This window comes from Dama dama, chromosome 19, assembly GCF_033118175.1.
Source record: "Dama dama isolate Ldn47 chromosome 19, ASM3311817v1, whole genome shotgun sequence".
Classification (NCBI taxonomy): Eukaryota; Metazoa; Chordata; class Mammalia; order Artiodactyla; family Cervidae; genus Dama; species Dama dama.
In genome coordinates, this window is record NC_083699.1 from 47827403 (window position 1) to 47843710 (window position 16308).

At 40.0% G+C, this 16308-nt stretch overlaps 1 protein-coding gene across 1 annotated transcript in view; it reads left to right on the forward strand.

Annotated features, from left to right (window-relative positions):
* Positions 1-141: 141 nt before the first annotated feature.
* UBXN7 (UBX domain protein 7) overlaps positions 142-16308 on the forward strand; it is a 58846-nt gene continuing 42679 nt past the window's right edge. The window contains exon 1 of the mRNA XM_061166914.1: positions 142-269. Coding sequence (XP_061022897.1) covers positions 197-269 — 73 coding nt within the window. The 5' untranslated portion in view covers positions 142-196. The remainder of the gene's footprint in view (positions 270-16308) is intronic.

Sequence of the window (16308 nt, forward strand, 5' to 3'; positions counted from 1 at the left end):
AGCAGCCAACCGGGAGAGCCGAGAGCGTTCCCGGACCGGTCTGGAAGTGCGCCTGCGCTGATCGCCGCGGGGAGGCGGGGCGGGGGGGCGGAGCTTGGGGTGGTCAATGAGCCTGCGCAAGCCGTGAGGCGAGTTGGGGGAGGGCGTTCCGTGTGTGTCTGTGTTGTTGTTCGGCGGCGGCGGCGGCGGCGGTAAGATGGCTGCCCACGGGGGCTCCGCGGCGTCGTCGGCGCTGAAGGGGTTAATTCAGCAGTTCACCGCCATCACCGGTAAGAGACGCGGTTACCGGAAGGTGGAGAGTGGGGTCTGGAGCGGGCGGCCGGTGTGCCCAGGGCTTCTCTTTACCTTTATGCATTCTTCCCTCGGGCTTTACCCACAGCTCCCGTCCTCCCTCCTGAGGAAGAAGCGACGACGGCGTCGGGTCTCCGGGTTCAGGCGGGAGACACCCCCCCCCCCCCCAATCCCCGCGCACCCCACACCTTCATTCTCGGTCTTCTCGCAGTGTGGAGGGAGATCTCCCCACCCCCTTTCAGCCTAGACTCGGAATGGGCCGAGCCCATCCGCCCCCGCCGGCCCGGGGACCTGGGGGCGGGAGAGGTGGGGGGCCGCACCCGGGCCACCGCCCTCCTTCATCATCATCTCCTCTTCTGTGTGCAGCCTTGGGGTGCAGCGCATCCCCTCACCTCTTTTCCCCTTTTTTCCATGGCCAGGTCATTCTTCACCCGTCCCTGGCCTGCCCTTCCCCTTTCTGGGCCCCTCGGAGCCATCGCTGTGGCCCTGGCGTGTTCGGGCCCTCCCGCCTTAACTGCGAGGCTGGTGGGTTCGCCAGCGCCTTTACCGATCTCGGGGGATAGGCCGCCAGAAAGCCGGGGGTGCTGAGGAGTACCCTCCAGACTGAGGTTTTAAGAGAAGAATGAGGGGGAACCCCCCAACCTTAATTGGAAAGACCTGGAGGAATCCTTGGTGGCGTTTCCCACCTCCCCATAATAAAATAATAAAGACTGAAACGATGGCGCCCAGGCCTCCTGCTGATAAAATAGGAATGACGGCAAAAACTTCTTTGAGACAGAATCGGTTTTTGGATGTCAGTATCCCCTAAATCCTCGGTTTTTCTTTTCGTTTGGACCCCTGCGAAGGGCACACGCAGATCCTCTTACTGCCTGGAGGAAAGGCCCTAAGCCCTTCTATGAATTCTCTGTGTCTTGTTCTCTCTGATGGTGCTGAACTTTTTTTGCATGAGTTATTAGAGGGCGGAGCAAATGATGAAGTTCTCTGTGGAGTGATTTGAGAGAAGAGTACTCCATGTGCCTGAGTGTAATTTTGCCGTTCTAGTTTGTCCTTTTGGAAGGAGGTCAGAATGTTAGCAGATCTATACTTTATCTGGTAGTTTGTTAGATGCAGAGAACATTGCCACTTTTAGTGTATCCAGGGTTTGATATGCAGGATGGTTAAGTGAAATTTTATATTTTAACCACTGCCGGTTGTTTGCGAGCTGCCGTTCCATGGTTAAAGCTAGTTTTATTTTTTGCTTTGCAAGGATAACTAGATGTTCGATGCATTGTCTGGCTTGTGGGCATGAAGCACCAGGTCAAAGTTGATAAACTAAAATTTGTAACAAAATTGGGATGAAGAATGGAATGATAACTTTTCTTAATATTTTGAAATTGTGTTTGGAGTATTATATTAGAGATATAATGCATTTCCCAGTGTGTAAGCAGGTCATGATTGGGAAAATTAAAAAATGATTGTGTATATAATACATTGTGTTTATACAGAAAAATCTTTGTAGTGAATCAGATATAAAGGTGATTATTGTTATCGTTTCTTTAGATTTTCTAGAGATGGTTTAAGATACCACCTATTTAATTCCAGTTTTTTGGCTAACTACACTTCAGGAATTCAGATTGTGTTAGACTTAAATTATTTTTTCTAATGCAACATTTTTGGTAGGTATAGACAAAACCCAAATGTGGTGAGGTGAAGTGACTCACATAATTGCTTTAATTCTGTTTCTGTCTGCTAGTCTTCATGGCTCCTTTCCTGGTCACAGGCCTTTCTCCTCCTGAATCAAGTTGGACACCCTCAGTAGACAGTGGTATCTGGAATTCTGCAAAAGGGATAATACCTTAGATTGTTCTTAATGTATTATGGATTTCTAATAATAATTTTTTACAAGATTGTAATTAATTATTAGAAACACATAATTGACCCCTTTAGTCCATTACATATATCTTTAAAAAATTGGTGGGTATCTGCCCACATATATTTTAGATTGTAATATTCATGACAAAAAGGTATTTGAAATTTATTTATTGCTAGATGAATGAAACTGACCTTAAGAACTTATACTCTATTTCAGAAAGATTTTACTTATTTGGAAGCCCAACATTCTGATAAAAGCAATGTATTTTCAAAAATTTGAGTCTTACCTCTTCTGTGGCATTTAGAAGTAGAAGAGAAAATTGAAAGAATTTTAAGTTTTATTTTTCACTAAATAGACCAAATTTCTCCCTAGGATATGTGAGTATGAAATAGTGACTCTGACTTTTAAAAAGTACTAAAAAGACATCTAACATGAACTAATTTTGAAAAAAAAAAAAAAATCCGTTCTCACAATAGCAATATTATTTCACATATTATCTTCCAGTTCTTATTTACATATTTATTTTATGTCTTAAATTACTTTAAAATTATTCTTACATTGTGGATCAAAATATATATAATTTAGAATCCTGAAACTTGATTAACATTACATCCTAAACATTTTTCCTATTATTATACTGTTTTATAAGCAAATAGCCAGGGAAATGATGGTCTTCAAAGTTATCACACTGAGCAGTTTTGTACCTTTACTTTGATGCCATTTGTATTATTTCAGGCTACATAGAAAACCATCCACTTACTTATTTATAGTCTACCACATTTTATAGTATTGTACAGTTTGATCTCCCTTAATATTCTCATACATGGCTTTGAATGACTGCTGACTACTTTCAGAAGTTATATCAATTCTCAAAACCTGAGGAATGAATGTGTCACTGGATCTGAAGGTAATTCCAAAAGAACAGTTTTTGAAAATTTTTTTGAATCATGGCAGTATCCCATTAATACCAACTTGGGCTGAGATCCAGCCATACATACACAGAATGCATAGATGTAACTGGAATAAATCATGAGATGGATACATAGATGCTATATAGTGGGTAAAAATAAATACACAATCAGAAAGTAAGACTGAAATGTGAGGGAATAGAAAGTGAGACTGAGAAGAGTACAGGTGGTTGCTAGTAAAGCATTCCTTCATAAGGCTTGGTGTATAGTAGGCATTAACCAACCTTATGAAATTATAGAACCACTTTCCTTTACTCTTTCTTTAAAATTATTGAATGGATCCATATTTCTTAAAGAAATTAGAAACTCATATTATTTGGATTTGTGGTCCATTTCCATTCATATTCTGTACAATATATTTTTCTTGGTTAGTATTTGAGTTCTCTGAAGAAAGGTGGTTGCCAGTGTTCTAGATATTAAAATTTTGGAATTTTAAGAACTATTTCAAAGAATGTTAATGAAGTTTGAGTAGAAATTTAGGGAGGGAATATATTTTTTTGAGTTGTGAATAGACTCTTACTAGTAAACTCAATGTTTATTAATAGCCTACTATGTGCCAGGCATGGTTCACGTCTTGGGGATACTGCCATGAAAAAGAACATGGTGAGGCTGTCCTGAAAAAAAGCTTGATGGTTAATGGGAATACAGACACATAAATAGGTATTGTAATACCTATTGAAATATTGAATACATATTGAAATTATGGTAAGGAGCAGTTAAGGTAGCACAAAATAAGGCGGTCAGGAAAGGCTTCCTAGAAGAAATAATTTCTTAGCTAAAACCTGGAGGAGAGATAAACATGTGCAGAGACCTGGATGAGAGTGGCACAGGTATACATATAGAGACAAGAAAGGAGAGACAATAGGTTGAGGGAATTGATGAGAATTCCCAATGAAGAGAGCATAGCTCGTGGGAGATGCAGTAAATAGGGTTGAAAGGTAAGAGGGTACCAGATTAGGTAGGGCCTTACAACTCATGTTAAGAAAATCTTGGCTTTATTCAAAATGTTGTGGGAAGTTAGTGAAAAGTTTTAATTAGGGGAGTGATACAGTCAGATTTGGGTTTTTTCAAAAGTGCTTGGCTATAGTGGAAAAGAGGTTAGGCATAGAGATCAGTAGAAGACTGTTAAAATAATTGAAGATACTGATGTCCTGAAATAAGATAAGGAAAGAAGTCAGGGGAGTCAGAATGAAGTTTAGGATTCTGTTTTCGACATCTAAACATATATAGTACAATTTGTGAAGATATAGAATAGTGGAAGAGGTTTAGGGAGATGATTAGTTCAGATTTAGGTAAGTTGCTGTCTCTGGGACTTCCAAATGGGGCTGTTCAGTAAGGAAATGAATATTTGGATCCAGAAAGAAGAGTGACATCTAATTAGTCATGTTGATGGCAACTGAAGCTATAAAAGTGGATGGCATCTTGCAGGGAGAGTGTCGTGTGAGACTATAACAGGCTATAAAGCTAAAGAAACTCATCAAACAGACAGTAAAAAAGAAAGTGCAAAGACTGGAAGAAACTAAAGATGTAGGAGGAAAACCAGGAGACTGTGGTGGTATTTCAAACATCAGGAGTAGGGTAATACCTCAGATAGTATGTAGGCACTTCAGGAAACTAGAAATTATAGATTTTTCTTGGTTAGGGTTGGAAGACATCTTTGTAAACATGCTGACCCATTTCTGAGTTAAAATGAGGAATGAAGGCCCAGAGAAGTAAAACAATTTAAGGTTATATGTCTAGGTCAGTGCGTCTCAAACTTATTTGTAGGAAGAATCCCCTCCTTTAAAAAAAATCTTTATAAAACAATGTAAATTTTTGGCCATGCCACATGTGGCTTGTGGGATCTCAGTTCCCTGACCAGGGATCAAACCCAGGCCCTCAGCAGTGAAAGTGTAGAGTCTTAACCACTGGACTGCCAGAGAGTTCCCCATTGACCAATACTTTTGTAAAACTACAACAAAACTTAATTGCTTAAAAATTGAAATAAAAAGAACACGTAAAAAGTATAAGCCTAAATTATGTTTTTTTTTCTAAATTATGTTTTTTTTTAAAAGTATAATTTGCATGCAGTAAAATTTAATGTTTTTAGTGTATGATGTTTTTATAAGTGCATACAGTCGTAAAACCACGATCAAGATGCACAACAGTTCTGTGCTCAGGAATTTCCTCCTGCCCTTTGTAGTCAGTCCCTCTTCTTACCTGTAACCTAATGTTTTTGCCTATCGTCTTCTTTTCCAGAATGTCATATAAATCAGTGGTCCCCAACTTTTTTTTTTAGCACCAGGGACTGGTTTTGTGGAAGTCAATTTTTGCACAGACCAGGGGAGCAGGAGATGGTTTGGGGATGATTCAAGCATGTTACATTTACTGTGCACTATATTTCTGATCTCATGCTTATGGCCTGGAGATTGGGGACTCCTGACATAAATAGGATCACCATGTGTGGTCAGGTTTCTTTTGAGTCTGGCTGTTTCTTTTGAGTCTGGCTTCTTTTACTTAGGATACTGCATTTGAGACTCATTCATGTCATTGTGGTATGAGTGGTTCCTTTTTATTGTGAATAATATGCCATTGTATGGATATACTGCACTTTGTTTATGCAGTGATTAAATGAATGGATAATTGTTTCTTGTTTGGGAGATTATATAAATAAAGCTGCTAAAAATGTTAGTGTCCAGTGTATGAATATAAGTTTTCATTTCCTTTGGATAAATAACTAGGAGTGGGATTGTATGATAGGTGTGTAATTTTAAGGAATTGCCGTACTATTTTCCTGAGTCTTAACCATTTTACGTTCCTGTCAGCAGTGTATAAGAGTTCCAGCTGTCTTTCTGGTATTTTTAATTTTCTATAACTATTTTGATAGATGTGTTATTGTATGGCATTGTGGTTTTAATTTGCATTTCCTTAGTGACTAATAATAATTATTTTTTCATATGATAGTTTGCCATCCAAACATCTTTCAAGCCCAACTTTATTTTATTAGAGACAACAGACATAAAATTACTCTTAATCAGATTGCTATGAAAGTTTCCGTGTCCCCCTGCATTGTAAGGTGTATTACTAACCACCAGGGAAGTCCCTATATTCATTCTTTTTTAGATTCTTTTCTCATACTGGTTATCACAGAATATTGAGTATAGAGTTCCCTGTGCTATACAGTAGGCCCTTGTTGGTTATCTGTCTTATATATAGTAGTGTGTGTATGTTTATCCCAAGCTCCTGATTTATTCCCTGCTCCCTGCCAGCCCACATTTCTGCTTTGGTAACCATATGTTTGTTTTTAGTATCTGTTTCTATTTTGTAAATATATTCCTTTGTATTGTTTTTTTTTTTAATTAGATTCTACACCTGAATGATACCTTATGATATTTGTCTTTCTCTGCCCAACTACTTCACTTAGTATGATAATCTCTAGGTCCATCCTTGTTGCTACAAATGGCATTATTTCATTCTTTTTTATTGCTGAGTAATATTCCACTGTGTGTGTGTATGTGTGTGTGTGTGTGTGACGTATCTTCTTTATCCACTGCTCTGTCAGTGGGTATTTAGGTTGCTTCCGTGTCTTGGCTCCTATAAACAGCACTGCAATGAACATTGGGGTGCATGTGTCCTTTCAGATTATTGTTTTCTCTGGATATATGCCCATGAGTGGAACTGCTGTATCATATAGCAGTTCTGTTTTTAAGGAACCTCCATACTGTTCTCCACAGTGATCGTATATAAAATTTTAAAAAATATTTTCTATTCCTCAATGCTTAAAAACTCCTGGATGGAAACTGATGAGGAGGTTGAACTTGCATTTTACTTCTTGCAACTATCACAGACTCTCATTTCCTTGGTAGATTGTCTGGCTTACTTTGTTATCATTTCTAAGGGAAATGTAGAACCAAAAAGTAATCACTTTGTGTCCCTGTCATTTCTGTGCTCTAACCCTTTGGGCAAGAAAAGGTCTATAGCGGGAATTTTTTTTTTTTTTTCCTTTTAAAAAGTCTCTGTGACTGCCATACTTAGGTTCCTTGATAATAGTGAAGAGACTATTTGGGCATTGAAAATAGTGTAGAGAATAGGTATAAGGGACTACTAAAGTTTGGAATGTCTCTTGATCCTTCCAGCTGTGGTATAGACATAGACTACATTATATATTTGGTGCTCTTTCCTATATTATGTCATTAATAGAGAAAGTGTGAATTAAGAGGCAGCAAGCAACAAGGAGATGGCCGCTGATAAATTGTGTACCAAAGCTGGGTTAATGCCCTTTGGTGCCATTAGCAAGCTAAAGCATATGGAAAAGGTAATGGATAGGTAAAAAGAGTGCATGTGGTGAGAAACAGTAAAGTGAGACTCCTGCTGTAGATATGATTACTGGGTTTTACGGGCTGAATTTTTGTGTCCTTCCCAAAATTCATATTTTGAAATCCTGATTACCCCCTTGCCCAGTGTCATGGTATTAGGAGGTGGGGCCTTTGAAAAGTGGTTAGTTCATGAAGGTGGTGGGGTCCTTATGAATGGGACTAGTCCTTAACAAAGAAGGAAATGGCAACCCACTCCAGCATTCTTGCCTGGAAAATCCCATGGACAGAGGAGCCCTACAGTCCATGGGATCACAAAGAGTCGGACATGACTTAGCAACTAAACCATCACCACTAGTGTCCTGAAAATAGAGACCCCAGCGAGTGTCTGGCCCCTTCCACCGTGCAGGTACACACTGTGAGCAGAACTGTCTTATCAACCAGGAAGCGGGTCTGCACTACACACCAAATCTGCTGGAGGCTGACCTTTGACTTCCCAGCCTCCAGAACTGTGGGAAATAAATGCATGTTGTTTAAGCTACCTGATTTATGATATTTTTGTTACAGCAGCCTGAACAAACTAAGACATAGCAGGATTAAGCCGTCCTGCTGCTACCTATAATATTGAGACCTCAAACTAAGCCCAGAACAACTTTATAGATAGTTTGAATCTACAAGCTTCTTTGTTGTTGTTTTTGTTTTTTTGCCACAATATAGATCATGTGGGATCTTAAATTTCCCAGCCAAGGTTTGAACCCATGCTCCCTGCAGTGGAAGGGCAGAGTCTTAACCACTGGACCACCAGGAAGACCCTGCAATCTTCTTTTAAAGGTTCCCCCCTTCCCCTATTAAAAAAGATTTGTTCTTCATTCTGAATGTAATAAGAAGTTCAAATTTTTTACTGCTGACTCATCAAAAATTGTTACTACTTCTTAAGTATATAGGTAAAATTTGTAACTTGATCAATTTGTCTTATTGCTGTTCCTTTCCTCTATATCATTTAGTACTCCTCACTTTTCCTCTGCCCTCTCAGTTAACTTTCTGTTCATTGTTTAGCTAAGTGGAAGTATTGTTGGCATTTTGGCTAGATCAGTGTTTTGTTCTATAGGTCTGTTCTATTCATTGCAGAAGATTTAGCACTTGTATTAGCATCCTGTGGCTGCTATAACACATTAATACAAACTACATTGCTTAGCATAGTTACTCTCGAAGTTTTGGAGGCCAGAATTCTGAAATGAAGATGTGAGCAGTCCTTAGGGGAGGAGGGACATTTTCCAATCTTCTGAGGCACACCTGGCTTCTCTAGTAAACGCTAGTAGTGCCCCCAGGCCCCTGCTCATGAAACATTGAAAATGGTGTCTCACATTCCTAAATGCCTCTGGTACTTCCTGACGTTAAGAGCCACTAGAACCTTTAATTATCCTTCAGTTATCTTTTGTTTCTAAAAGGATACACTTTGTGACACAGCAAGTGATAAAACTTAGAATGCCTGATTATACAAGCACAGATGGCTCAGATAATAGGACTTTATTTTAAAAAGTGAATTGTGTACTTTGCTTCTTGAGTCCCTCTCTAATACTGCCTTCTTCAGTCATGCCAGGATTTAGCATGTGCTTCTTTTTGAAAAAATCTAATAGGTAGAGACTCTTTCTTTGGGAAAGCTCTTAGGTCATCCTGACAAGCTCCAGTGTTGGAAGTTACCCTGTCAAATTGTCAACAGATATACAATAGGGCCCTCTCTAGGATATGCTGCCTAGATTCTAGCACTAAATGGTCAAGTGAGGATTACAGAAAGAAACGGCAGTTCTGAGCCCTGAGTGTTGACACCTTCTGTCCCCAAATGTCACAGTTATTATTTCCTTTATTATAGTTTTAGTGTCTTCAAGTCATTCCTGGTATAATCCCTTTTAATAAATTCTGTTTTAATCTGTAGTTCAATAGATCTATGAAATGCTCACTTATATGTTTATTACAGTTTCCTCTGCCTCTACATCCGCTCTTTTTTTTTTTTTTTTTTTTTTGGCCGCACTGGCTTGTGGGATCTTAGTTTCCCTACCAGGGATTGAACCTGGGCTCAGGGCAGTGAAAACCCCAAGTCTTAACCACTAGACTGCCAGGAAACTCCCTGAATCAGCTCTTAATGGCTTCTCCTCAGTCACACTGGTATGCTGTCTAGTTGTTACAGATTTTTTTCAGAGCAGATCCCTTTTGTGTATTGTTTTATTCTTTATCCATAGCATTCATTTTTTTAGAGTAATGTTTTTACTTCCTCTGTTACACTGCTTTAAAAAAAATGAATGTTTAACATGAATGAAACATATGTTCATAGCAGCAGATGAACGAGGGAAAGAAAACAGTGAAATGTCTTACTCTGCCTATTTACTCTCTGATGCAATGTGGTTCTCTATAGCTATAAATAAATGCTTCATACTTCCAATATCTTTCATTTTATTTCATTGATGTATAGCTTGACTGGTGACTCAGATAGTAAAGAATTCGCCTGCAGTGCGGGAGACCTGGATTCGATCCCTGGGTTGGGAAGATCCCCTGGAGGAGGGCATGGCAGCCCTCTCCAGTATTCTTGCCTGAAGAATCCCCATGGCCAGAGGAGCGTGGCAGGTTACAGTCTGTGGGGTCACAGAGAGTCAGACACGACTGAGCGACTAAGCACACGGCACACATCACATAACTTGAGACAATCTATTTTTAGTAACAACCACTGTTTGTCAATAAGGAGCTGTGCCATGTTCTTTATTTTTTTTTTTTTTTAATTTTTTTTTTTTATTATTATTATTATTTTTTTCCAGTGGGTTTTGTCATACATTGATGTGCCATGTTCTTTAATGTGCATTTTCTTAATCCACACAAGGACTTCATGAAATTGGTAATATCTGCATTTTGTAACTGAGAAAACTGAAGGCTAGAGAAATTAATGACTAGCTCAAAGTTACACAACTAGTGAATGACAGAACTAGGCTTCAAATTCAGGTTTATCTGATAGTATCCAGGCTCTTAATGGCTCTATTATACTCCCCCGCCTGAAAACAGAAGGAAATGTGAATGTTTTCTCTTCATTTTTGGGTATAGGACTGGCCAGAACAATAATTTTGATACTTTCTTTTGAACTGTTTGGTGTGTTTATCCTCAGGAGCTCTTTATCTTTTTGATGCCCTGAGTTACTCCTCCCCACCCCCGACCATGTGGCATTTCATGTAGGCTTTTCTTGTCTTTCCCTCCAAAGGCACTTGGGATGCTAAAGCCACTAACATCCCTGTTTTCTTGAACCAACTCCCCTACTTTACCTTAACCCTCAATTTATTGTTAGTGGATATTAGGTGGAAGTGGGTTTTAAGGGCTTCTCTGGTGGCTCAGGTGGTAAAGAATCTGCTTGCAATGCAGGAGACCTGGGTTCGATCCCTGGGTAGGGAATATTTGCTGGAAAAGGGAATGGCTACCCACTCCAGTATTTTTACCTGGAGGATTCCATGGACAGAGGAGCCTGGTGGGCTACAGTCCATGGCGTTGCAAAGAAAGTGAAGTCGCTCAGTCGTGTCAGACTCTTTGCCACCCCATGGACTGCAGCCCCCTAGGCTCCTCTGTCCATGGGATTTTCCAGGCAAGAGTACTGGAGTGGGTTGCTATTTCCTTCAGGGGATCTTTCCAACCCAGGGATCGAACCTGGGTCTCCCGCGTTGCAGGCAGATGCTTTTTTTTTTTTTTTTAAACTATCTGAGCAACCAGGGAAGCCTAGAGTCTTGGGGTCGCAAAGAGTTTGACACAACTAAGCGACTAACACTTACACTTTTTTTTTTTTTCAATCATGCTTGCATTAATCCACATTCTAAAATAATGGTGGTTGTTCACTCCCTAAGTTGAGTCTGACTCTTTGCAACCCCATGGACTGCAGTGTGTCAAGATTCCGTTCCTTCATTATCTCCTGGAGTTTGCTCATACTCATGTCCCTTGGGTCGATGATGCTATCCAGCCATCTCAACCTCTGTCACCCGCTTCTGCCCTCAATCTTTCCGAGCATCAGAGGCTTTTCCAACAAATTAGTCCTTCACATCAGGTGGCAAGAGTATTGGAGCTTCAGCATCAGTCCTTCCAATTAATATTCAGGACTGATTTCCTTTAGGATTGACTAGTTTGATCTCCTTGCAGTCCAGGCGACTCTCAAGAGTCTTCTCCAGCAACACAATTCAAAAGCATCAATTCTTTGATCCTCAGCCTTCTTTATGGTCCAACTCTCACATCTGTACACAACTATTGGAAAAACCATAGCTTTGACTATATGGACTTTTGTCGACTAAGTGATGTCTCTGCTTTTTATTACTCTGTCCAGGTTTGTTATAGCTTTCCTTCCAAGGAGTAAGCGTCTTTTAGTTTCTTGGCTGCAGTCATCAAATGCAGTGATTTTGGAGTCCAAGAAAATAAAATTTGTCACTGTTTCCACAAATAATTGATACATCCTTAACTCTTCAGTTAAGTGTTTATACTTTCAAAAAGGATGTTTGTTTACCCAAGTTAATCTCTTAGGTGGTAGTGTTTTAGGCAGCATCATAAAGTGAAAAAATTTTTAAGTATTTAGGAAAAGACTTTTGGGATAGGCAGACCATATTTTGATGGGCCAACTTGCCTGAGGATTGGTTTTAAAGCTCCTGATTTTCATGGCATCTTCTATTTTACTTCAGAACTCACAGGTTCTCTAAATGGTTTCCATAACAGGGATATTGAAATTCAGATAGTTGAAGAGTGATGAGAAGGATGACAACAACCATTTGAATGCAGTGGTCATTTTTATTTGTTTGTTTATGTTTTGCTATGCCGCGAAGCTTGTGGGACCTCAGTTCCCTAACCAGGGATTGAACCCCTGCCCCAGTATTGGAAGGGCTGAGTCCTAGCCACTGGACTGCCAGGGAATTCCCAGCAGTGATCATTTTTAAGATGAATTTCCTTATGAAAAAATTTCAAAAGGAGTGAAAGCAGCCAGGATTGGTGCTGTTGTAGTATCCCCATCAGCATGTTCTTTGTGCTTTTTGTGGTGCTTTAGTGCAATGTGGTGAGCACCTCAAGAGACAAGAGCCACAGTGGTATAAATTTCAGCCACTTAATTCTCTGAAAGGAAAAACATCAGTAGATGTCATTCAGAAACTAGTTTTATGAGGCAAAGGTTACAGTTCATTTATCTCTTGCTAGAGTAAACAACCAGAGTAGTTTACCTATGTGAACCTTTTAATTTTCAGAAACTGCTGTGTAGATGAGTAAATTAAAATGGCGGAGTACAACAGACACTGAACTTTTAGACTAGCATTTAAGAAATATAATAACATAACCCAGTATACCTGGACACAATGTAAAAATGCTAGAAAAACACTGAAACAAAGCCTTAGGTTTTATGAGTAATAATATGGAAAATTTTCATCAAATTTGTGCTGTTTATGCCCCCAGTGAAAGTTGCTCAGTCGTGTCCAACTCTTTGTGACCCCATGGACTGACATATACAGTCCATGGAATTCTCCAGGCCAGAATATTGGAGTGGAACTGGAGTGGAGTTTGTATTATCTAACATACAGTTGTCTACTAGAATATTTGAACTCCTCTTTTCCTTCAAGAAGTTGAATTTGTTTTTGTTTTGAGATTTCATTTTTTAAAGTGTTTTCTAATGGTGAGAATGTAAATCTTGAGAACTTATTTAAAAATTACTTTATTGAAATATAGTTAATTTTTACATAGTGTACAGCAAAGTGATTCAGTTATACATATTCTTTTTTCATATTCTCTTCCATTATGTTTATTACAAGATATTGAATTTCCTATGCTATACGTTAAGGCCTGTTGTTTATTTTATATGTAGTTTAGAACTTGAGAACTTTTGGTTTAGCCTGACTGAGAATTTAAGGAGAGAGCTGGTTTGCGAAAAGTAAGAACTGGCCAGTTGAGTGAGTATCTAAAGGCTGTAAGATAGAAGAACTAGCAGAGACAAGGATAGCAATAAAGCCTTGTGGAAAAGTAGTGTCTGTTCCTATATCTACTTCAGAGTGAGGAAGGAGGGGTCACAACTTAGCAGGTGGGTATTTGGCATATTGTCAGGAAAAATGAGGGGGACTGATTTGACTGCTATCACTTTCCATATCATGCAAAGACATGGCACTATAAAGTGCCACCGAAGGATCTGCCTTGGTTACAAAGACATCTGCAGCCGGAGGAAATGGTACAGAGGGCTTAGTTACTCTGTGGCATGTGGGATCCTTCCAGACCAGGGATTGAACCTGTGTCCCCTGCACTGGCAGGTAGACTCTTAACCACTGGACCACCAGGGAAAGTGAAAGTGTTAGTTGCTCAGTTGTGTCCGACTCTGTGACTCCTTGGACTGCAGCCCCCTCAGGCCCCTCTGTCCTTGGGATTTCCTGGGCAAGAGTCCTGGAGTGGGTAGCCATTCCCTGCTCCAGGGGATCTTCCTAACTCAGAGATTGAACCCGGGTCTCCTGCATTGCAGGTGAATTCTTTACTGTCTGAGCCACCAGGGAAGTTCTTTTTTTTTTTTTTTTTTTTTTTTTAAGCTAGCATCTTAGATGTGTATTTGTCAGCTTTGTGACAGAGCTTTAGCTACTCTATCATCTGATGATTTTTTGTAGCTTATGATTATCACTTTATTTTGAGATAACACCATTTAAAAAATTTGTATGTGATGCTTTAAGTGGAAGTTTTATCTTAAGTTCATTTTTCCTAAATACCCACTTGCTGTTAGTAATTTCCACAGTGTAACCATATCACTTTTATAAGGGAAGTTTAAAACATAAATATATGTGGTTTAAAATTCAAAGAATAGAGGAATTCTCTGGCAGTCCAGTGGTTAGCATCCGGTGCTTTCACTGCCAGGGCCCTGGTTCAGTCCCTGGTTGGGGAACTTAGATCCTGCAAACATTTGGCTTGGCCATGAAAAAAAAAATTCAAAGGGTATAGAAGCCTTTTTTTGACTGAAGTCTGGCACTTCTTTCCCAGTGTACTAACTGGTTAGCTGAAGTACTATGAGATAGTTCCGAGCCTACTGGATGTTGGTAACATGGAAGCAAACAACAATGCTAGGGCTGGGGATACCAAGACAGAAACAAATCCCTGTGTTCAAGAAGCTCCTGCTCTTTTGGAGGAAAAAGAAAGTAAACCAGCATTTAGTGCTTAGTAGTATATCCACGTCGGAGAAAGCAATGGCACCCCACTCCAATACTCTTGCCTGGACAATCCTATGGGCAGAGGAGCCTGGTGGGCTGCAGTCCATGGGGTCGTGAAGAGTCGGACATGACTGAGCGACTTCACTTTCAGTTTTCACTTTCATGCATTGGAGAAGGAAATGGCAACCCACTCCAGTATTCTTGCCTGGAGAATCCCAGGGACAGAGGAGCCTGGTGGGCTGCCATCTAAGGGGTCGAACAGAGTCGGACATGACTGAAGTGACTTAGCAGCAGCAGCAGCAGTATATCCACGTATGTAGTAGAGTATCACAGCGGTGAGAGTGGGGAGGAGGTAGTATAGAGAATGCTCAGCACGGGAATTGACAAAAGTAATGCTTACAGTGATTCTTGAGCATGCATGAACTGGATGAAGGGGGAGATAAGGAGAATAAAGACTTTCCAGGCATGTAATTTGGTGTGGCAATACTGAATTTGTAGGATGGTGAAGAGGAGAGGCAAAGCCAGAGAGAGAGGCTGAGGTCTGATCATAAAGGACTTGCCAGATCATAAGGACTTTGAAATTTATACTATAGGTATCAGAGAGCCATTAGAGAATTTTAAGCCATTTGTGTGTATTTGTGTTTGTATTTATGTGTGATAATTGCACTTGTATTTTAGAACATAACCTCAGCAGCAAGGTGGAAGATGGAATGATGATCAGTTAGGAGTTGAGAGTTAAAGACTTGACTTAAATATTTATTTTTAAAAATCTTTGAATATCCCTCACTGGGCTGGCAAGGAAATAAAGAATATTCAGAAGCTAAATATTAAATGAAATTGGGAATGAGACATTAGCTAGGTTTAAACTTTCACCCTGGTTGAATTTGCCCAAACTGGATGGCTTTGAATTTCTCTTTTGATAGCCTCACAGGGCACAGGAAACAAGCCTGTTGCCTTCCTAAGGAGAAGAATCTGCAAGGAGACCCCTCCCATTCATGACACTGGGACCTTCGCATTTGGGGAGTGGTAGGAGAAATCCTCACTGAGAATTTATAGCAAGGGTTCTTAGAAGGTCACATTTCCCCTGTGGTCATATAAAACTTCAGGTCAAGAATGTATTTTAAATAGCCCCTGTTTGGTAGTGCCCTCAGGTACTTTACAAAATCTGTTAAATCATTTTCTCTGAGAAGGAGTGTACCTTCAACCCAGGCTTTATAAATCTACAGATCTTCATAAATCTATAGATTAAAATTCTGAGCCACTTGAAATCACAGTCAGAAAAATCACAAAATGCACAAGAAACCATGGCACAGTGGGCAAGAGCCAGCAGAAACAAGAGACAGTGACCACTAGAGACTGCAGATAGTTTATCTTTTGTCTTTGTAATTCCTGTAGGTTTGATTATATATTAGAATAAATGAAAAAGATCGAAGTAAAGAGTATGAAGTAAGGGTCTGTGAAACATGACCAAGCAGATTAGAAAAAACCCAGAACTTCTAGTTATAAAAAATTAAAACTAAAAGTTCAGGAGGGCTTCCCAGGTGGCACTATGGTAGAGAATCTGCCTGCAATGCATGAGACGCAAGATTGATCCCTGGGTCAGGAAGATCCTCTGGAGAAGGAAATTGCAACCCACTCCAAAATTCTTGCCTGAAAAATCCTATGGACAGAGGAGCCTGGCGGTCTACAGTCCAGGGGGTTGCAAAGAGTCAGATGCAGCTGGTCATAGCACAACA